The 23579-nt window shown below is 42.3% G+C and overlaps 2 protein-coding genes across 2 annotated transcripts; one reads left to right on the forward strand and one right to left on the reverse strand.

The window, feature by feature from the left end:
* The first annotated feature begins 277 nt into the window (after positions 1-277).
* Positions 278-9820, forward strand: crot (carnitine O-octanoyltransferase). The gene is made up of 17 exons (XM_083990118.1): positions 278-379; positions 2664-2785; positions 3488-3612; positions 3705-3886; positions 4000-4124; positions 4238-4346; positions 5418-5511; positions 5626-5751; positions 5853-5954; positions 6127-6210; positions 6310-6417; positions 6503-6633; positions 6711-6834; positions 6920-6998; positions 7322-7415; positions 7712-7831; positions 8174-9820. Exons 2-17 carry the CDS (start codon positions 2671-2673, stop codon positions 8292-8294), a joined length of 1839 nt encoding a protein of 612 aa, XP_083846244.1. The 5' UTR covers positions 278-379; positions 2664-2670; the 3' UTR covers positions 8295-9820.
* Positions 9821-9826: 6 nt separating this feature from the next.
* abcb4 (ATP-binding cassette, sub-family B (MDR/TAP), member 4) lies at positions 9827-22739 on the reverse strand. Its single transcript, XM_083990117.1, has 28 exons — positions 22607-22739; positions 22246-22319; positions 21565-21640; positions 20879-21029; positions 20724-20772; positions 20388-20579; positions 20122-20293; positions 19864-19988; positions 19337-19508; positions 19121-19234; positions 17803-17913; positions 17581-17706; positions 16890-17093; positions 16634-16804; positions 16322-16483; positions 15974-16171; positions 15741-15887; positions 15526-15630; positions 14792-14869; positions 14592-14675; positions 14284-14487; positions 14089-14189; positions 13840-13980; positions 13030-13186; positions 12727-12924; positions 11837-12043; positions 11116-11262; positions 9827-10998 (listed from the first exon to the last, which is right to left on the reverse strand). Exons 1-28 carry the CDS (start codon positions 22607-22609, stop codon positions 10792-10794), a joined length of 3876 nt encoding a protein of 1291 aa, XP_083846243.1. The 5' UTR covers positions 22610-22739; the 3' UTR covers positions 9827-10791.
* Positions 22740-23579: the final 840 nt, after the last annotated feature.

Below are 23579 nucleotides of genomic sequence, written 5' to 3' on the forward strand. Positions count from 1 at the left end.
CCTCATTATTTCACTCTCGACCATAGAAGCTCTCGACATTACCATCAAATTGTCTATGGGGCATAGGGCTGTGGGGTCAAATGTGGTGTTTATATAAATACCGGTATGTGTTTGAATGTTTGCCAACCGCAAATGACAACGCTAAAAAAAAAAGAAAAGAAAAGGGGTCAAATATGGTCAAATGCGCTCCCTAGTTTGCGCATGCGCAGCAGCGTGTTCCCACTTGGCATCGGACCAGCGGTTCACTGGGGTAAAGGTGAGGACGAGAGGCAGCAGCAGCAGCAGCAGCAGCGGGCTGCGGTTTCAACACAACACACCGCACTCACAGTGTCTCTGCTGTCCCTGAATGCAACGCTGGAGTCAACATATCCTGAAGAAGGTGAGCTGACAGAGGCTGTCACTAGGAAGTGTTTTAATCTAAGTTACATGTTGTAGTTGTAGTAGTAGTAGTAACGTTAGTAGTAACGTTAGTTGTTGTTGTAGCATTAGCACGAGCTAACTTCTAACAGCTTAATATAATTGTGGACAGTTTTACCGTTAAGTTGTTGAAGCTATAATTAACAAACAAAAACTCACAGTCCAATCTCTGTAATTGGAGCAAACCGTTTGTTGTTTTTTTCTTTATCCGTATTTGACCATCAACGTTTGTCGTTTTAAAGGGAGTTTTATGAAATAAATTAGCTGTGACACAGTTAGCAACATAACATGGGAACTTATACACAGTAAGTTGAATCTGTTAAACCGACAAAGAAAGCCATATTGTGACCGCTGAAATGTTAAACAGTGTGGTTCACGATGAGTTTTGAAACTGAGATCGACCGACCGACAGAAGGACCTCAGTGGGACGATTAGCTTAGCCTTAGCCTGTAGTGTTACTGTTGTTTAGGTTGAATGGTGACTGACTGTATAATTTACACCAGCGATATCCGACCCACCTGTGTTCATTTGTAGGGGAGACCGGGGGTGCTTGTAACAAAGGGATAACAGCATCACTTTCACCAATAAGGGATAACATTAGAGTTAGCTATGTGATCAATATCATGTGTACTCACCCACTCCCTGACATTGCATGTGAATTTGCATGGTTGTGTCAATAAGTGTGTAGGTTTTACAGCCAAAAAAACACTGTTTTAGGTCAAAAACTAATATTTTGGACCAAGCCTAAATTTAGACTAGTATCAATACCATTGAAGTTTGAATTAGGTAACTTGTATAAGATGAAAGAGCAGGTTCTTAGGTAAAATATGAGTCATTTCATCAATGTTTAGCCTATTTGAAACCACCATGGTGGTACAGCTAGTCAAACAATGGCTGACAGGGGTGGGATGGTTGTTACACCTTTTACCTTTGTTGTTTTATTACTGTAAGTGTCATTAAGTGTCACCATCTTTCCTGGAATTGTATAATCTGCTTCTGACCTCCTGTTGAATGCTGAAGATGTATGAATGGAAACCTTCAACAGGAGGTCAGAGCTTTCTAATGTTAGGATCCACAACACTGTCACTGTTCTTTGTCAAACCATCAGTGATGAGTTATTTTTGTTCATACTGAACCATAGGAAGATTTAGTGTTGGAACATGCACAATACACTTACATAGATGCATGTTTTTTGGGTTTGGTCTCAGTTTTTAGTTTTTAATCTCACTGTTACAATTTACCCCAGGTTGTGTACAACCTACCCTGGTAGTGGGGTAGGTTGTAACAGTGGCACCCCTTGCATTTGACATCAAATAGTGAACTCTGTGATATACTTTGATAAGTTTAGGGCATTGCTATTTGTGGAGGACAAATGAGGGTACTCTGTGTCAAAATTTGAGAGCCCTACCATGAACACTCTGCAAGTTATGGGAGCTGAGACAAAAAGTGTTACAACCATCCCTGGCCCCCCCCCTATACTCTGAGTAGTAAGCTGAATCACACAGAGCTTGGTGAAAGGATGGGTCATCATGAGTTTGAGTCAGATCTGGATCAGATTCAGAGGTCAGGTGTTGTTGGACATTGGCCTTGACGGAGGTCTGAGTGCCCTTGTTCTTCTCCTTAATAATTGTATCAGTTATTATGTTTTGATAACAAAGCTTGTGTTTCATAATTTATCATTAGTCCTTTATGTCTGAAAATGATGATAAACTGGCCCCCAGACACCAAAGATTATCAAAATGTATTGTTATGTTTAATTCAGTCCAAGAGCAACAGTCTTAACCTTACAGTTTGTCTGTGTTATACACGTACTCTTGATACATAAAGTGGATGTGCCTCATTTTGTAAAACCCATAGGGCAGCATTAATTGAAACAGTGGAGCAGCAACTGTTAATGGGGGAGGAGGTCAAACTAAACTTAAGGGCTAAAACTGGGGAATCCGATCATATTAGTCAGTTGATATATAATTGATTGCATAATCTATTAGGCTAAAGGCCATTCCTCAAGCTAAATAGCAACAGCTACATGTGAGCTACTGTGCTTCTCCCAAGTCTGCCACACCTCTGTCAAATAACTTTTTGATTAAATATTGGTAGTAGTCAGCAGCACTGCTCCTCCATGCGGAGGGAAGTTTACAAAACAGAAACAAAAATGGCTTTGATGTGATTCACATCCTGTTATACCAGTGACACAAAGCAAAGTCGACCTCAGCTTCATGTCAGTACAACATCTGTTTGTGTTACAGGGGGAACATGGCTAATCATTTGTCAGAGTCTCTGCCAGAGCAGACCTTTCAATACCAGAGCAGCTTGCCTCCCCTGCCGGTGCCGTCACTAGAGAGCAGCCTTTCCAAGTACCTGGATTCAGGTGGGATAGTAGTTTTGTGCAACCTGCAGTGTCACAGAGTTCCCCTCTTTCAGGCTGTGTTAATGTTTACCATGCGAAATGCAACTATTTATTCAAACTAATTCTGTGAATGGGCTCACTGCAACCTGTCTTTATGCAAACTTTTTTTGTGTTTTTAATTTAAAAAAACAAAAAAAAGTATGATAGTCAGTATTTTAATTTTCAACCCTGAAAAAATGTATTTATTATTTATTTTTAATTGGCTTTTTGTGCCTTTAGCCAATAGTTAAGACAAGAAATGATGTACTCACTGAACTTGACCCCTGCTTGAAGTTGGTGTATTCAGTCTTGTACATTAAAAATGAAAATGTAACATCAGAATTGCAGTTAAAATATTTATTTTAGATCAGGATATCTTTTATCTTTTCCCCAGATTTCTATTTCTAACTGTATGATAAATTCAATAGGTCTCATATTGACCAAATTTTATTATTGTTAGTGTGGTGTAAGTAAGTGTGTCAGAAAGTTTTAAAGTGTACATGCTAGTATTTCTGTTTTTTATTGATTATGAATATCAATATTGTGTACTTTTGCATGAGAAGAATGAAAAACAAACAAACAGGGAAGCTGCTTAATGTTCACAATGAGTTAATAAATTGGTGGTAACTTGGCTGTTTAGCACAGATTCACTGGTTCATTTTGTGTTAATGTGTTTTCCATCAGTTCATCCATTTGCATCTGAGGAAGAGTACAAGACAACAGTGGACATTGTGAGGAAATTCCAAGAGGGTCCCGGTAAAGAGCTGCACCAAAAACTACTGCAGAGAGCCAAGACAAAGAGGAACTGGGTGTGTAACGCAGCTGTTACTGTTGTTTAGTTTTTATTAACTTTCCTCTTTAGACCTGGCTGTTCAACTTTGCTGTTGATTTTTGTCCCTAGTTGGAAGAATGGTGGTTGGACACAGCGTATCTGGAGGTCCGCACCCCCTCCCAGCTGAATGTGAACTTTGGCGGCCCAGCACCCTACCTGGAGCACTACTGGCCCCCTGCTGAGAGCCTTTGTCTGCAGAGGGCCAGTATAAGCACATGGCACACACTACAATACTGGAACCTGATCCGCACGTAAGACAAGCTCACAGAAACTAGTACAAGCTTTGACATGTTGAATTCATATTCTGCTTTTCTTTTCTTTTTTTACACAACATCACATAAATATGTGATATTTTGTATTTCAGGGAGAGGCTGGCTCCTCAGAAAGCTGGAAAAACACCGTTAGATATGGACCAGTTCAGGATGTTGTTCTGCACCTGCAAAGTACCTGGAGTAAAGAAGGACACCATTCACAACTACTTCAAGACAGGTGGAAAAAACACCTCTTATCTCTGACCTTCAGACACACCCGTGTAAACTGTAGCCCACTTGGCTGTCTTACATATCTCTGTTGTGTAATGTGCATTTTCTGCTGTGTCATAGAGAGAGAGGGTCCGTGCCCTTCCCATCTGGTCGTGATGTGTCGTGGGCGGATGTTCACATTTGATGCACTTCATGATGGACAGATCCTCACCCCTCCAGAGCTTCTCAGGTAGTTATTACACGCAAGTACGGAAAAAAATCACACTAGCCTGCCCAGAACCGAAGAGAGCAAATCTCCTATTGATATGGTTTGTGGCCATGGATCCATGTCCACTGACACTGTTTACTGTGTGTTCATGCTCTACTAATTAGACAAAAGAGGGCGCTGCTATACTTACGTTACTGAAGGAAGGGGACAGTGGGTGCTTTTCTCTCCTCCTGGGAGAAAAATGTTTCTATATTGTTGATCTATCAACATAATTTTGATGAGACAGCAGTTACTCATGACACACAGCAGATCAACAGTCCTATAATCCATTGAAATTATGAAGTAACAGGAGGAGGAATAGGAACACTTCACATAGATGAAGACCTATTGTGGCTTCACTGCATCATCCAAATGTGACTGATAGAAATTATATCAACTGGAAATTAGAATTATTTTAATGGGAAGAAGAGAACAGGCATGAGGGGAAGAATAGAGACATCTATGAATGTCAGAAAACACAATCTATAATGAGTTTGTGGATGGCAGCAGATACAGTGAGTGTGCTATTTTCAGGCTCAGTCTGAATCTTAACTGTGACTGTGCAGTTGTATAAACAAGTATCTAATTTTAGACCCATAAGATGCACTTGGGAAAGAGGGTGAGGACAAAAGCTCTTTGGTTCATGAAAAAAAAAATAGACAGTCTTGGTTTTAGATTTGTTAAATAATATATATTTGGGCTGCTCGATATGGATGCTGTGTGATATTCCTGTTTAATGGGTAGTTTGTTTACTCTTGAGTATTGCTAGCAAGCATAATATAATGTATCTGCAGGTCTTGCCAAGTCTAAAGCTTTGCGGTTCACTTTCCTTTGAGAGACTTTTGTGGCTTTTAAGTGTTTGATAACTTAATTTGCAATGTGAGCTGCCAGAAGAAGTGAGATTGTTTTGTTACTGCAGTGCGCAAAGCGATTCAACTCTGTGTGGTGATGTAAAAGATTTGAAAGAATCTTAGATTCAATTTGGTTTGATGCAAAGCTCTCACAGTTCAAAGTTCCTTTTTTATACTTTTATGTGTGTGTTAATCTGTGCAGGCAACTGAGCTATGTGAAGGAGCGCTGTGAGGGAGAGCCAGAGGGAGACGGAGTGGCTGCTCTCACCTCAGAGGAGAGGACTCGCTGGGCGAAGGTGAGGGGAAACAGGTTTGGAGACATGTGTCGGGCATGAAAAGGAGAGTGAAAAATTCCTGACGTTACAAAAGAACAACTGACTGTCAACAGTGTCTGTTTACTTTCTTCACAGGCCAGGGAACATCTAATAAGCATTGATCCGCACAATAAGACCATCCTGGAGACCATCCAGAGTAGCCTGTTCGTCATGTCCCTGGATGAAGCGAAGCCCTACTCCACTCCTGAGAACTACACAAATGTACTAGCCACATACATGAATTATTTATGACTTCATGAGTGCTCTGATTACAGGAAAAGAGGCATGTGTTTGATTTTCTGACTCTGCAATTCTGAACATAGATGACCCTGGAAGCTCTTACAGGCAACCCCACCATCCGCTGGGGAGACAAGGCGTACAATTCGATCGTGTTCTCGGATGGCACTTTTGGATCCACTTGTGATGTGAGTTTGTGTGTGTGCATGCAGTGCCGGAGATGATACAAGATGTTTTGAGGTTTAAGATTTCATTCTGCTCATCTCAATGTCTTGGATAGATCTACAAAAGAAAATGATCCTCCAGCGTTGAATGCATAATTGTTTGAAGTCAGAAAACTCAGTTTCAGTTGTTTTGCAGCATGCCCCATATGATGCCATGGTGCTGGTGTCGATGTGTTGGTACGTGGACCAGCAAATCAAAGCAACAGAAGGCAAATGGAAGGTAAACATCGACTATTACTTGTGCATAATCATGAAATGAAATAGTTGTTGCTGATGATGATAGTTCAGTGAACCTCACATCTATGTCTGTAATTTCTAGGGCTCAGATGCAGTCAGACCCATGCCTCTTCCTGAGGAGATGGTGTTTACTGTGGATGAGAAAATCCAGAGAGACATTAGCCAGGCTAAACAGCAATACCTGAAATCGGTGAGCCAGAATTAAATACCATTATAGAAGCATCCAAAATGACTTGTCTCTCATCACAGCTGTTTGACTGTCTCTGGTTTTACAGACCCAGGACCTTCAGGTTGTGTGTTACGCCTTCACCGCATTCGGAAAATCAGTCATCAAGCAGAAGAAGCTGCATCCGGACACCTTCATTCAACTGGCGATGCAGCTGGCCTTCTACAGAATGCACAAAAGGTGCGGCCCTGGTTATAAATATGCTCAGGTCTTTATTGACAATCGAACAATATTAAACAATCTCCTCCCTCTCTCAGGCCAGGTAGCTGCTATGAGACGGCGATGACTCGCAAGTTCTACCACGGCAGGACGGAGACAATGCGTCCCTGCACCCAGGAGTCTGTTAAGTGGTGTAAAGCAATGATGGACCCCACGTGTGATGTGAGTGTGTATCGCTGTGGAGAAGTGTCACAAAGGAAATGGGTGGATACAGTCTTTTATTTGACATGGTACATTTTTCTCACAGGTCAATGTCAAGAGGAAAGCCATGATGGTGGCCTTCAATAAACACAACAAACTAATGGCCGAAGCCCAGGAGGCAGAAGGTTTCTGTTTTAAACTCTTTGGCAATTTGTTGATATTTCTTTATGTCACTGTTGTGTTCAATAGAAAGACTGCCCTCCAAAGCGGTTCATTATCCCGTTAATGGAAATGATATTTCTTCTGTTCCTATGATTTTAAATTATTATAGAGCTATTGAGCAACTGTACATTGCCCATCACACGGGACGAAATACTGTTTGTGACTAGTAGTAGCACCGTGGAGCCTTGGTACTGTAGGGTATTATCCTTGACTCGTTCTGTTTGAATTGTATTCTTCATCATGTTCTTGATATTAGCTCATACTGTTTTTGTGACACTGTTGCCAGGTTTTGACAGGCATCTCCTCGGCCTATATCTTATCGCCAAAGAGGCAGGACTTCCCACTCCAGAGCTCTTCACAGATCCCCTCTATGCAAAGAGGTACAGTGGACTGTTTTGTAAAATGACCACCTGCCTCACTATGCCTTGTCCAGAAAAAGCAGTGTGTGTGGTAACCTTTTTGTAACTGTCTTGTAAGTTTTGTAACTTAATGTAGTAACTTAGTCACTGTCATTTAATACCATGTGCAGATGTGCAAAGATCTGTTTTTGTATATTCAAGTGCTATTCAAGTGTAATGGACATATTGATATGGTTAGTTTTAACATTGCATCCAATTGAACATTGCTGGCCTGGTCTTTCTGTCAGTCTCTAACTGGGTTGTGTTTGTATCTGCAGTGGTGGTGGTGGTAACTTTGTGCTGTCGTCCAGTCTGGTGGGCTACACCACAGTTCTGGGGGCGGTGGCTCCCATGGTGCACCATGGCTATGGCTTCTTCTACCGTATCAGAGATGACAGGTAAGAATAAACATCTTTCCACGAAGCTGTTCCCTTCTGTAAAACTTTGCTCAGGATTTCTCTGTGGAGTGATAAAACTTAAATTTAATAATTGATACATTATTGTAAAACCTTTGGTCACATGAACAATAAAATAAAAGTGTTACTCCTTGTTCTTAGGGTTTCATAAAGTTAATTACTGTACAGTTTTCACCATCATAATGAAACCTGTTGAGTATTTCGCTTATTATTTATTGGCCCAGTTTGTACTTGGTCTTAATTCATCAAGCAGTTAAATGTGTGATGTTTTGTGCATCTTCCCTGTAATTCAGCTGTAATTCAAACTGCTGTTCTTCCTTTTAGGATTGTGATCTCCATCTCAGCCTGGAAATCATGCTACCAAACAGATGCTGCGTCTCTATTCAACAACTTCTGTAGCTCGATGCATGAGATGCTCCACATGGCCACCACATCTCAGCTATAAGTATTCGCCCCAGCAGACACAGGAGCTGAACACAGGCCAACTCAGATACTCAGCTTCTACCTCTGTCTCAGTTTCAGCCTTAATGCACATACAGTCCACAAAGCCTCAGTTAATAGCCGACAGCTGCTGATAGTCATGTTTATTCTCAGCACAGATCAATGCAACAGCACAGAATCAGTATCTCTAGGTAATAGTCACTGGTTTTGGCATTCAAAAAATCAATGTCTTCTTTGTAACGCTGAATACATTTTTTTCTCCTTGTAAATTGTTTTTTTAGGTGTATATATATTTTCTAAATCTTAGATTTTTACGATTCATATGTTGAATGATAATTTTAAAGACTGACAGGTTTAATCCAAATTTCTAAACTCAGCTGATGATGTTTTCCTCCAGTGGGTATTGATTTACCAGGAACCGCAGCTAATGTAGAGAATTATAAAAAACAAAACATTGTGTGATGGGATTACAAATCAGTCTGGACGCCCATCAACATGCTGACATTCCCACCCCCAGAACTCAGTGGTAATTACTGCATCATTACACTAGTACTCAGTAGTTACGTTACTACATGCTACATGATGACTGGTAATAACTGCTGCCGTCTTTACTCTTAGACTTAACTGTGATTTAATGAAGGGCATTATAATCAAGCTCACAAAAACTAAGTTTGATAGAAGTTAAATAAAATGAATGCACCTTGTGTTAAGTTTTGGTGTTCCTGTGAAAATTTACCGAAATAATCAACAAGCCATTAAAACTTCATTGATGTGGGTGGGGTTTGACTACGGTTTACTGGTCAACATTGTACTCAAGAGAAAGATGACATTTTATTTTAATATCTGTATAGACAGGCACTAAACATAGCAGTTTTTCAAGTCCATCTAACAACCTGCACAGAACAACATTTGTGGATTTTATCCTGTCACTGATGTTGGAAGGTTGTTATTAAATGTATGGACAAATATAGCTAGAAATAGTTGCAACTTATTATGGTGCACCATAGCTAAAATACCATTACAGTGTTTATGACTTTCAAATGAAATTCAAATTTCCGTCCAGTTTTTGAAAATAAAAAGGTGCCCACCATGTGTCTGTGGGACTCTACATTATGTTGCATTACTTAGATCAGTGAAACTGTTTCTTTGCTGATTGTAGCATGTTTATTTGAACCAAAACCTTAACAACTTGGTCACTCCACCTCATGGGCTCTGTACACTACACTATGCAGTTTTCCTTTGTGTTTTCACATAATGTTGAACAGGTTTAATGTTTTATATTCAGCCGACTCACATGACTGAGCCTTAAAAACCACATTTCTTTTGAATTTAAAGCCTTACATCAATGTTATTGTTAACTCAGCTTTTGTAAACACCTTTCAAATATCCAAATAAAAAGTAGCTTGATATTTTTAACTGTGATCATGAATGTTGAAAAATGCAGCACTTAATGTACCGGTATGTGATTTTTGAAATGTAATGAAGTGTAATATAGTATGAATGTTGAGACAAATAAAGCTAAGAGATGTCCATCCTTTAAGTTAAATAATGATGTTATAGTGAAAGAATTGTACAACAATGGCTCAAAAATTGCATATAAAATTTTAATATATAAGCATGTCCTCAAAAAAAGGTTAGTAAATCTGTGCATTTTCAGAAATAAAGTAGGTCACTAAGTCATCACAGCCAAAGAGAGTCAATGAGAATTCACTTCTCTACACCACGGTGTATAAAATATTTTCCTTAAGTGAAACTGCTCAGACACCTCTGTGTCCTTATTAACCCAGACTGTAGAAAATGTTATAAACTAAGCAATCAAAGTATTCAGCAAGGGATTTTCCCAAATACATTTCCTGTAAAACACAAGTTATTTGTGATGATGATTCCTGTTTCAAAGGCACACTACATATACAATACATAGGTGTGAATACATCAGTGTAATCTCAGCTTCAATCACAGTGTATTTGTCGTAAGTATTTTGCATTTAACAGTAGGTGGCACTAAAAATCAGCAACACTTTGGTTTGACTGCCTTCAGTAGCTCCATCTTAGAGATTTAAAATACTGGCTGTAAATGTGTCCCAGCATACAGTGTATAAACACAATATTTTTCTAACCAGGATAAGATTAACAAAAAAGAAAAAAACAAAACTGGGTACGACACAGTTGGCTACTTTTTCACAGTAGACATTTTGGTTTGTTGCTAATGAATTTTCCCAGTATGTCATAACAGTGAGGCACCATGAACAATACCAGGGCCCTGGAAACATGCTAACGAACAAACAGCAGTAAAGATGTTTGACTGTTTGAACACGACCCAATGAGCTACAGCCACAAGACCAGAAGTCTGGAGGTTACTAGCCAAGATGCGGTCGGCACATCCGCTCCTCGACTGTCTCACTGCAGCTGCTCAGTCTGAATTTGTAAAACTGAAATGTGAGGCAGGGAGTTGATGAGAAAAGGCACAAGTAGGATTGCTCCCTGTGTCCTCTCCATGTCCCCTCAGTCCCTCCCGTGGCCCATCTGTGTGGTGACCAGCGTGTGGTAAACTCCCTTCTTGGCCAGCAGCTGTTGATGCGTCCCCTGTTCCACCACGACTCCCTTCTGCAGGACAGCGATGCGGTCTGCGTTTTGGATGGTGGACAGACGGTGGGCCACCACGATGCACGTCCTGCCTTTACTGGCTTGGTCCAACGCGTCCTGCACCACCTGCAGAGACAACAGACAGTCATCAGTGAGTCGCTTCAGAACCGTGTTTTTTATTCCCCTACTCTTGCTTATTGGTCTTACTGCCTCTGCCATCATCCATGGGAAGGAGTCACTCACCCTCTCGCTCTCGGTGTCCAATGCAGAGGTGGCTTCGTCCAGCAGCAGCAGTTTAGGGTTGCGTAGAATGGCCCGGGCTATGGCTATTCGCTGCTTCTGTCCACCTGACAGCTGCGTTCCCTTGTCACCTGCCTGTGTGTTGTACTTCTGCTCATGCAAACAGAGAGAGAGACAAAGAGAGGCCATGAAAAGGTGTGACAGTAGATAACCTGTTTCCACACATACAGTATATACCAAATAGATTTTTTTTTTTTAGGGTAATGGAAAGTTAGAAAAACTAGACTTAAAATTGTGATTCATTTAGTTGAGCCCATAAGTACTTAATGAAATGGGTTCAAAATAAATATTCATCAATGGAGAAATGTACTCATTTTGAATTATCTTGGTATGGTCTTCCTCACTTTAGTGAGGAGTTTTAGAGTTTTACCAAAGGTCTATATGTGAACTGTTACAGATTGTGTAGTGTGGCTCAGAGACAGTCACTACACCTGGACAAATACAGCCAAACCTGTGTTATAAATGTAAGTGGATGATTAATTAATACTTTGTTGTGGTTGTTGTATGACCTCTGGCCTGTTGATCTGTGTCACTTGCGTGACATTGAGGTGTTGTAAAGACAATTATCTGACTGATATAAACATGAAATGAGGAAACAATAGTATCAAAATAGCAATGGCTGTCATGCCTGTTATCATCTGTTATCAACACACGGTGGTTTTACCTGTGGTAGATCTTCTATAAAACTGTGGATGTTGGCCGCTTTAGCAGCCGACCTGATCTCATCCATGGTCACAGTGCGGCTGTTGTCTCCGTAGGCAATGTTTTCAGCTAAACTGCAGTCGAACAGCACGGGCTCCTGAGACACAATGCCTATCTGGGCTCTCAACCAGTAGATATTCAGGTCCTTGGTATTTATACTGTCCACCATCTGAGAGAGAAAACAGGAACAAAAATCAATGCAGAGTAAGTGGTGTGGCCTAACAACCTTGTATATTTTGTTCTCTGTAAAGCTGAACTAATGGTAGCATTAGCACTAGGTACTCAGCTATGCTATATATCCACCTACTGTTGTGAGGAATATCCGACTCTTAGGTGCTAAATGATTATAAGAAGTACCTCTGGCCACAGGTTAATTTGTCAAGTTGTAAAAAAAAAAAAAAAAAAAGGAAAACAATGAGTTTCTCTGTAGAACTGAGGGAAACTGCAAAGATGGATGAACAACAATTATCTGTGAGCTCATCACCATCTGCAGCCCCTTTCACATACAAGTCATCTTGTGGCTAATTGTTGATTTAAAAATGCTGATCATTCTTAAAGTTTCTATCTAGAGAGGGGAAAGTATTGATAACCTCGGTGTGATAACAAGGAGGCCAGGGGATATCGATAGTCTTTCTGCTCTCACACATGACTAGCAGTGACAACAGTGATCCCACCATGATAAAATGAACTGGTGAGTGCAATCTAGATAAAAACAACCACGCTACACGTGCCTCTAGGTCCCTGTCTCATCCGTACAGTGCTGTAAAGCAGCCATAAATCCTCTGCCCAGCTAACCATTAGCTAAGTGACAGTAGGTGAAGAGGCGAGGAGGGCGTGTATTTGTCTGCTCACCACTCTTCCTTCTCTGGGGTCGTAGAACCTCTCCAGCAGCTGGATGACGGTGCTCTTTCCACAGCCGCTGCTCCCAACCAGAGCCAGCGTCTCTCCCTTCCTCACCCTCAAGTTCAGCCCTTGGAGGACGGGCAGGTGAGCACGTGTAGGGTAGTTGAACTTAACATGCTCAAACTCCACATTACCATCAAATTTGTCCTGGAGGTTGAGGGAAAGAGAGAGAGAGATAATAATTATACGTTATATTGTGTGTAAAGATCTGCAGTGGAGCTGTCGAGTGGCTGGTTGCTTTGTGTTACGTACCGGTGACTCTCCCTGCTGTGAGAGATTATCAATGGCGGGCACTCTTTTCAGCAGCATCATGAGGTGGGAGGCTGACATTTTAGCCTTAGCGTAGTTGGGAGCGAACGAGTTGGCCTCTCCGACGGCCATGGCACCGTACAGAACGGCTGAAATCACCCTGGGAGAGAGGAAGTGATGAGAAAACGACATAAGCAGCAGTCTTATACCTTTCACACTGAAGAGTCAGTAGAGTGGGGTTGCATAAGGCTTAGCTAACACGAAGCAACAATGACATCCTCACCTTTGTGTGTACAATATGTTTGTAGATGTTGATATGTTCAACAAACCACCATCACTCTGACATGAACATCCAGTCATATATAATATTATGTACGACAAATATAAACAGACACCACATCTGGGGTTTTACAATGCAGAGATTATACTTGTATGTTTTATAGTTTTATGGCCTTTCAGAAGCTCAAGGTGCAGTGAACTTTGGACTGTATTTATGTGGTGGGTGGAAAATAAGTGAAGTCTGTGGCTCCTCCCAGCAATGCTGGAGAATTATATTACTGTACTAAAACATATTTCAGATGAATCACCAAGGCATGGGTCATTTGCATGACCATGTACTCTGTATTCACGGCGGCTTCTCACATGCCTCAGGCCAGGGTAATGATTAAAACCTAAATAAACAGCAGGAATGTTTTGGTCTCATGTCACCTTCTGTAGTGCACACAAACTGTTGTTGGACTGGATAGCTTTTCCATCATATGTTGGAAAAGCAGTAGATGTCCTGATTAAGAGAAAAAGACTGTATTTACTCACAGAAATACACCTTCAACATCCATTCTTCCTGCTTTAATGAGCCAAGCTCCAAATCGGAAACAGCCAGCATAAGCAAAGTAGATCATGGCCTGGGAGAAGGAGAAGGTGATGCCGTATATGTGGGCCTTTTTCTGGGAGTTCCTGTATAAAGAGTGAGAGAGGGGTGATTCAGATTAATTCAGAGTTTCACATAATACATAAAGTCATTTTATTTATGTATCTCATGGGGAAAAAAATCATTTCTCGTACTTGTATGGCAATATGAGGTTTTCATGGTACAAAGACTCAAACTTGGGTTCTCTGGTGAGAGAGGCGACAGTGCGGATGTTCTCGATGGCCTCTGTAGCGATCTGTAGAGAGACACACCACAATGTTTCTGCAAACAGTAGGAAAAAAAGGAAACATACATGCAACTCGTACTCACTCTCGCCACTGAATCCTCACCTTTCCAGCCTTCTCCAGCTCCTTCTTGTCTTCGGCAGCGTGTCCTGTGAGCATCTTCATCTCCACAGCTCCAGCCACTGCCATGACGGGCACCACAAGCAGGATGAGCAGAGTCAGCTCCCAGCCGTACACAAAGGAGATGATCACACTGGTGCCCATGTTGGAAAAGTTCTGTGCCAGCGTGGCCATACGTACTCCTGTAGCCTGAGGGGATGAGCAAGATGAGAAACAAAGCAGACGATAAGATCAGTGATTGTACAAGAATTTAATTGCCTGGAGTAAATTTTTTCAATGTGTGTGCAGTTTACCCCTTGCACTTGGGCAGCGTCTGCAGCCAGTCTTGTAGTGAGTGCTCCAACACTGTTTTTAGGGTCATCATACCAGCTGAGGTCCTACAATATAAAAAAGTGGGAATACAGCGTTTTCCAAATGAGCCACATGTATTCAGCAAAAACATACATATAGGAAACAACCTCAGGGTTGTTTGAATTCAATTTGTCTCACTCACCTGTCTCATCATAGACTTAAAAGCCCCAAGTCTCAGTTTCAGGGTCAGTATTTCTCCAGATTTACCAAAACAAAAACCCTGCAACAAATATTTGGGTCAGTGACAAACCAAAAAATGTTTTTGCTGTATTCCTATATTTAAATTGTAATGCATTCTGGCAACATATCCTAAAAACACCACTTTTCTCTAAATAATGTGTAACAAATTATGTAAAATCTGTCAAGAAACATCTATGCTTAAGTCCAGGTTTATTTCCCTGTATATAGTCAGATTTTTATGAAAAAATGCCAGTTACACAACTTGACGTTGGGTCGCATCATGTCCCCATGACCCATTTACAGATAGAAGATATTAGCACATGTGGACAGTGACATGAACACTACTATATTTTGGGGTTTAAATTTGATATATTAACTCATTAAGTAATTTTTAGGTTTAGACAAACTTGCTTAAGTTAGATGGTTCAGTTCACCATTTTGATAATTGTGCTTCTTCCCTTTGTAACTGAGAGGTAAAAACAGCAACAGCCAGAAGCCAGTTAGCATAGCTTAGCACAACGACTTGAAACAGAGGGAAACAGCTAGCCTGGTTCTACTGGTTTGTATCATACAAACAACATAGTGCTATCAATGCTTTTATCTAACCAGTAAACAAATAGTGTCTGTTACTTTGTGGCCAGTAAACAACAGAGAAACTGTGAGTCTCAGTGTTAGTGTAAGTATATAAGTGCGTACTTGTAGAAACATGGTGACAAAAGATACAGCTCCAATAACGACAAACATGAGGGAGAAGAACGTGGAGTTTTGCCTGACGATCTCTGGATTTGGCTCCACAAACACCTGAGGGAAAAAAAGACAAACACCCATTTTTTTTTATATGTCCTACAAAATCCTGACAAATGTTAAGTTTTAGGGTAGGCTACATAGGCTATATACTAAAAGTAACTTACAGTGATGATCTTGGAGAAGATGATGGCAAACAGTGGCTGCATTGCACCGTTGATGACGGCGCAGATGGTCCCAACCAACATGTACGGCCACTCGGAAGTGTTGAGACGCATCACTTCAAGGAACGACACGGGGGGGACGTTTTCCTCCTGAGGAAAGAGAGACAGATCTGAGTCACATCTCCTACACAACACAACGTCTGTTTGATCCAATGAGATGCTGCGCCGCGGCTCACCTCTTCTTCCGTCTTCTCCTCGTTATGCCTGAACTTATCCTTGTCCTCTCTGTCTCCCTCGGAGGCAGTCATGGAAGAGCCTCTCGTGGACTTCCTCCTGTGCAGGGAGGACTGAGAGAAGGACTTGACTAACGGGCTCTTCTCGTCTGCAGACACTTCATACTCCACCTCCTCCTGCTCCTCCACTTTCTGAAAAGTCTGCGGCAGGGAGAGAGAGAGAGAAAGCATAAATACAAGTTTCATCATTCCCCATTCATCACCAGTCCGGCCTAGTGATGAGTAAAATGATGTGTGTGTGTGTGTGTGCGTGCGTGCGTGTGCGTGCGTGCGTGCGTGCGTGCGTGTTACCTGCATGGTGACCAGTGTATGGTAGACTCCCTCTGTTTCCATCAGCTGGCTGTGAGTGCCCAGCTCTGCTACTACACCTTTCTGGAAACCGGCGATGACGTCAGCGTTTCTGATGGTTGAGAGGCGGTGAGCCACAATGATGGTGGTACGACCCAGTCGGATCTGCATACAAAGATATTCAGCTGAGTTTGTGTCTAAAAGGAGTTAAATGTTCATTTACGCACATATGTGTTGTCAGTAGTTCTGCTTGTACTGGCAGCACAACGTCTGCATCAGTGTGAAAGAGCAGAGAAACTGCGGATGCGACTTTACCTTGTCGAGTGCAGCTTGAACAATTTTCTCGCTCTCGGCATCCAGGGCGGATGTGGCTTCATCCAGCAGAAGGATTTTAGGGTTGCGGACCAGAGCTCGAGCGATCGCAATCCTCTGCTTCTGTCCCCCGCTTATCTGAGTCCCTCTGTCCCCGACGTGCGTCTCAAACTTCTGCTCAACGACAAGAGTCTCGGTGTTACTCTCAACATGATAAACAGAGTTCTTGATAAGCACAGAGCCATAAATGAGTTCTTACATCAGGAAGGTTCATAATGAAGTCGTAAGCGTTGGCCTCTCTGGCTGCCTGTTCGATCTCCTCCTGTGTCACGTCAGGTCGGCCATATTTGATGTTCTCGGCGATGGTGGTGGCGAAGAGGATGGGCTCCTGACTCACCACGCCGATCATCTCCCTCAGGTAGCGGACGTTAAGAGAACGGATGTCGTGACCGTCAATACACACCTACAACGAGAGCATGCGGCACTGAATGTGTGTCTGAAGCAGCATCTCTTCTTCTCTTGGTAAAGAAATCATTTCACATTTTGGATCTACTATCCTTGCGGTTCAATGGGTTATTTTATTATATAATATAGTAATACCAGTGTTATTCCATGTCCCACTTACTACTAATACATTACTACTGTATTCTCTGTATTGTAATGATACACACAGTTTAATGTAGTTCTACTTCTATAAACTGGTTTTCATACTGTTGTAAAACAAATGGACACCAATGGCTGTCTAGAAAGCAAGAAATAACTCAGGGACAGTGGCCATGCTGCAGAATAAATTTGGTACTCAGACGGTATTGCATAATGGATAAGAATCTAAACATCTGCCTAGGACTGTATGTTAAAGGTAAGATAGCAGCTGTCACTAGCATAAGTGTCATTGAAGAAGGAAGTGCAATGCATGGAAAATAAACCAGAGTTATTGAAGACTCACTTACCGATCCTTCCTGAGCATCGTAGAACCTCTGCAGCAGCTGGATTGTTGTGCTTTTTCCACAGCCGCTGCTGCCAACCAAGGCAATGGTTTGTCCACTTGTCACGTTCAGACACATATCATTTAATACCTACAAAAGATAACGGCATCAGTTCTGACAGCTGATACACAAGTAGGGTGTTTTTGATACAGTTTGATGTGATATGGTGTCAGTGGGGGCACGTACTTTGATGTCAGGTCTTGAGGGGTAGCTGAAGTGAATGTTCTTGAACTCTATGTTTCCCCTGATGAAGTCAGGCTTGAAGCCGGACTCCGAGAAGCTGTCGATGCTCGGGTCCTGTGGAGACAAGTCAACCGCGTTTCATTCACTTCTTAAACTCAGCCCCTGTCCTGGTCTGTCCTGGTCTGCAGTTTGGGATAAAGGATCCGATTCTTATCATAACCTCAAACAGACAATAGGAGGAAGGCTGTTAGCCCTCCAGGTTAGGGTGAGCGTATTTAACAAGGCTTATGTTTATTTCCACAGCTCTTTGTGTTTCCACTGCTTCTCTCGCTGCTCTAGCACACACAAACACACATGTTGGTTATTCTCTCCCCTGCTCTGCCGCCGACAAAGGCCGAACTCCGTGTTGACGCAGAATTTGAGACTGTTTTATGTCTCACTTGGAGGCCTCACCCTGCAGTATCTCAGACTGTACAGTGAGGTTTCACATCACACAAGTGGTTATCAAAACGCAAAACTGAGATATAAAGTACTGACACAATATGAACGAATATAAAAATAAATGTGTAAAGAAAGATCTCATGTCCTCCAGGGAAAGGAATCATGATGGTCTCCTGCAGTCTGAAGGTAAAAAGCCCTGAGAAGAGATTTCATGCTCTTTTCAGTTTTGCTCCAGGCTATGTGAATGCTAATTTGTGTTCATGTGTAAACAGATGTGCTACTTAGTCATCAGTAGCATCCTGTCCTGTGTTTATAATTTGAGAATAACTGAATTTCGCATGTTGTCCTAGTGAAATACCAACAGGCGCACGATAAACTAAACACAGGTCTTTCCCACAATAGCTCGAGGCAAGACTGGTTACACTGCATGTTTCTACACATATGAAGACCACTTCAAATGACAGAGATGACAGTTCCATGATGAGGAAGAATCTATACAGCACAGTGTGGGACAGTGGCGCAATAGTTTCTAAACTGATATCTACTTGAAAGTCACATTTTATATTTGTCACACTGCTTAAGTTTGGATTATTTTTCAGTAAATGAGTTGGATTCAGTCAGTTGAGGTAAAGTGAGTTCAGGAGGGAGAGAGTCACACAGCAGGAGCTCCAATTAGAGCAAAATCCAACATCTCACTAGTGAGTGCTGAGTCCAGGTTTGGCTGCATCAAAGTGACTTCCTGCAGTGCCAGGTTACAGCGGTGCATGTTCAGTAATACAAACTGACACCCTTCCAGCGGCAAAGACTTAAAAAAAAAATACAATGGTACTTTTCTAAAGACATGTATTAAGCTCCGAGTAGAAAGTGCTGCTTTTCTTACATGATCGATGATGCTGTAAACTTTATGTGCTGCTCCCCGGGCGCTGGCAAAAGTCTGGATGTTGGGAGAGGTCTGTCCCAACGTAAAAGCGCCAATAAGCACGACGAAGAACACCTGAAGACACACACACACACACGCGGTTCAGTGTTAGCTGCACCAAAACTCTTTCTTCTCTTGTTCATTTTTAGTTGTTGGGGGTGTGGGGTGTTTACTCACAGTGAGAACAGTCCCGATGGTGTACTCCTTACTCAGGATAAGTGTACTTCCATACCAGAAGGCCAGAGCATAAGACAGGTAGATGATGAAGAAGGTGAAGCCCATGGAAATGTTAGCAGAGAGGGCCTTCTTTATTCCCACTCTCTTAGCATCCTCCAAGTTTTTATGATATCTGCCATGAAACACACGCACACACACAATTAGATTTCCATGACAACAGGGCTGTGATCAAATTTTGAAATGGGAGTAATGGGTTTTATTCAGTTTCAGTCTTTCTGGCTGCTTTCCCATGGGACTATAATGGCTTTTGACGTGCACATGCTTCTATTGTTTCAAGTGTCTGAACCTTTTGCACGAATCCTCTGTGTAACACATTGTATTGCATCCGACTAATGACTAACGACTGAATATTTGTCACACCTTTTGAGGGAATCTGAGCCTGTTTTGGTGTGACAGCTGCAGTCTGGGTGCAGGTGCAAACACGCCCGCACGCGTTATGCTATATGACACAGTGTACACACACACACCTCTTGATCTCTCTGTCCTGACCACTGAAGGCAAACACTGTCCTGATGGCTGAGAGCACCTCTTCTGCCACAGCTCCAGCTTTGGCGTATGCAGTCTGCTCTTTAGAAGTGAAGGAGGCCAGCACCTTTTCAGATAAGAACATGGTGTTATATAAAGAGCACCTACAGAGGCCTGTGTCCTAATGACCAACATGAAAAAACATAGATAAGAGAGAGAGAAAGAGAGCAGGAAGACGGACAGAGACAACGGGAGCTGACCTTGCTGAAAAGCGCGGCTGAAATGCCCAACACAGGGCTCACAGCCAGGATGACCAGAGTGAGCTTCCAGCCTTTGCTGAAGCCGATGATGAAGGATGCGATGAAGGTGGTGAAGGCCTGGATCAGCATCCCCGCCTTGTCGCCAATGCCCTCTTGGATCTTGTAGACGTCACTGCAGACACAACCGCAAACATTTGCATCGATGGTCCCAGAAGCACTTCAACATTCATGAATTACAAAAGGATCTGGTTTCTGTTGTCACCCACTCTGTGAGACGCGTGTTAAGCTCTCCCGTCTCGTTGACATCGAACCAGCCGATGTCCTGCTGCATGATTCGGTGGAAAAACAACTTGCGGATGCGTTTGACCTGCCGCCCGGCTGCCAGGGTCCAGAGGGACACCTGCAGGTAGGCTGCCACCAGCACGACGGCCCCCATGATGGAGTAATAGATGGCAAAGCTGGGAGAGGAAACTTGTAAATGAGTCTCAAATTCTGATTTTGATTTTTTTTAATTGTACGAAATTCATGAAATGATGAAACTCTACAAACATAAAAAAGTAAACCTATAATGCTTGTTCTGTATATAGCTCATATAGCCTTACTTATTCATGTCCTCTTGTAGCGTGCTGTTTTTATGAGGGACAGTGACATCTGAAGACAGAAAGAAACAAAATACACTGTTAAAAAACTTGCTTCTTAATTATTTACTTCAGCCATTGTGATTAACGTTAGTCCACGCCCGTAACTGGAAACTCACTGAGACGATGGGACATTCGAGAGTCTTGTATGAAGCTGTCTGTCATGTCTCCAAACACGATGCACATGAGAGGCAAAATCGTCCCATTGACCATGGCCATGAGTGTCCCAATGAAGATCATCACAACGTCCCAGCTTTCTGCGAACCTGAACTACACTCACGAGAGAGAGAGAGAGAGAGAGAGAGAGAGAGAGAGAGAGAGAGAGAGAGAGAGAGCAGAAATCAGTATCTGTATCTGTATCTGGGGGATGCACCTGATAATTTGCTGGGAGTAAGAATGTTGAATTACGAAATAAGAACAGGGAGGAAAAAATATCGCTCTAAGAAGCCATTATATCGTCACAGCAGGGGACTGGTGGAGTCCACCCAAACAACAGGAGGATGTGTTGCACTTCCATCCTCTTCTCCCCCCACCTCCCCTTGTACTTCACACGAAGTCTGACACACACAGACACACACACACACACACACACACACCTTGCCGGTATGGTGACATAAAATCATTTACTCGAAACCATTACACACACACACAAACACCACATGGCATTTCAGTTGCACTACATAGCAATGGAAACATTTAGACTATTACCACCTTACCTACAGTAACTACCTCCAACGCATAGTGTCACACAAACATAAAAAAACAAACATGCACACACACACACACACAGTGAGTGTGAACTTACCACATCAATGGGGCCGACCATGGGCAACTTCTCCACTTCTTCTTTCTCCTTTTTTCTGCCTTTCTTCTTGCCCTCACTAGAGGAGTCATATAGAAAAAAACATGACGTCAAATAGAAAGTCTAAACACAAGAGGACAACTGAGGCATCTGGAGGAAGTACAAAGGTTTTATTTAGGGTAAAATTTAAAAAAAAAACATCACACAGACTTTTATCTGTGTGAGAACCAATAGCATTCAGACCTGGAATAAAGTATTGTCGGTACAAATTACACAGTAGCATCTCCTCTTCTATGACACAGACAGCCACACTAATACTTTTGGCAAAATAAAGAAATACTTTTTATTTAGACAGTAATTGGTTGCAGTTAATGGATCATTTGAATTTCAGATACACCCTCACGGGCAAGTTAAACAATTTGACAATTTGGTTGGCAGAGTCAGACTCAGACACTGAAATTACAGATCTAAATCTCTAAAAGGGATACTGTAGCCGATCTTTATGACACCTGTTACTGACACAAACATTTTAACATTTAAGCAGTTATAGAAATCGTTTTTTATGACAGTGTGGAGCAGAAAGTGGCCACAACAATGGAAACAGGTACCTCAAAACTGCATCAAAAGAACAAACTTGAAAACCATCTCTCTTCAAACCAGCTGAACTTTTTAATGTGCGTTTACCTTATATCCCCATTTAGCTCCTGCTTGCCTGTAGACAGCATTTCCATCTCGCCCTTCACCTCCATGTCTGGGTCCTGTCAGAGGAGGAGGAAGAACCTGTTCACATCTCACACTTAAATCTAACCAAGCCTGTTTTGTTTTTTGTTGTCCATCTCCTTTTCTAAAGAAATCCTGAGATCACTGCTAGAGTCAACCAGCCCCATGATTCAAAACTGACTGAGTACGGGGTTAATTAAAAGGGCATCATCAAATGCAAACATGGAAACATGACAACCTCCTCACACTGGTGGGCTGATCATTTTAAAAATAGACCAGGCTACAATGGAAATGGAAACAGAGTAGAACCAGGGCCAAGTCTCACCATTTCTCTGCCGCTGTTCCTCCAGACCCCTCTCTATCTCTCTCCTCTCCCTCTGTCCGTCCGTCTCTGCCGGTCCTGGTTTCTGACAGAGGAGCACAGATCACACACACACACGCCTGAAACAGAAACTGTCCGGTGCGTCCTTCCCCCCCCCCGACACACACCTCCCCGCTCCTCCCCCTTCTCTCTCTCTCTCCCCCCCCCCCGCCTCACGTGGCTTTCAGCTAAATGTTGCTCTCAGACAGGACGAGCCGACTCCTGACTGTCGCCCTCTTCTGTAACAAACCGCAGACATGCTCGATCATTGGAAATTGATTTTTTTTATTTCTTTTTTTTTTGGGGGGGGGGGGGGGGTTGATCACCGCGCGTGAACAGCATACTGGGGGCGTGGCCGAGGATTTTGGGTGCAGGAGTCCTTCAGTCAAATTGCTGTGTTGTTGATTAGCTCTAGTTTGAGTCTCACAGAGCTCATTTAAGGTGTCTGTTGTATGTGGTTTGTTTCAGGCTGCATTTGTAAATAAGAAATTGTTCTTAATTGCTTGACTGGGTAAGTAAAGGTTAAATAAATAAAAAATATCATATTTGACCTCCTTGAAAACGAGATGATTGTTTTAATCCCAAGGGGCTGCCCATAAATAGGCCTAAATTTCAAAGTTTTGATCACAGATAATCTCTGTGCAAGACAGTCTTTAAGCACTGTCAAACATGACACCAGAACATCACAAACTAAGGAGAAAGTGGAGCTTTTGTCTGTTGATCTGTTGAAGGAGATCCTATTTGATCACAAACACTTTCTTACAATAGGGGACATGGGGAGGGAGGGAGGGAGGGGAGGTGAGGGGGTGTCACAATAATTAGGCGTAGTCTCTCCTATTATTTTCTATTTGTCTACACTGCTGTGTTTGTTTTGTAACGGGCGGAGGGTGAGTCAAACTGTGACAGTGAACAACATGCAGCTTCCTTCCTGTTGATA

This window comes from Trachurus trachurus, assembly GCF_905171665.1.
Source record: "Trachurus trachurus genome assembly, chromosome: 16".
Lineage (NCBI taxonomy): Eukaryota > Metazoa > Chordata > Actinopteri > Carangiformes > Carangidae > Trachurus > Trachurus trachurus.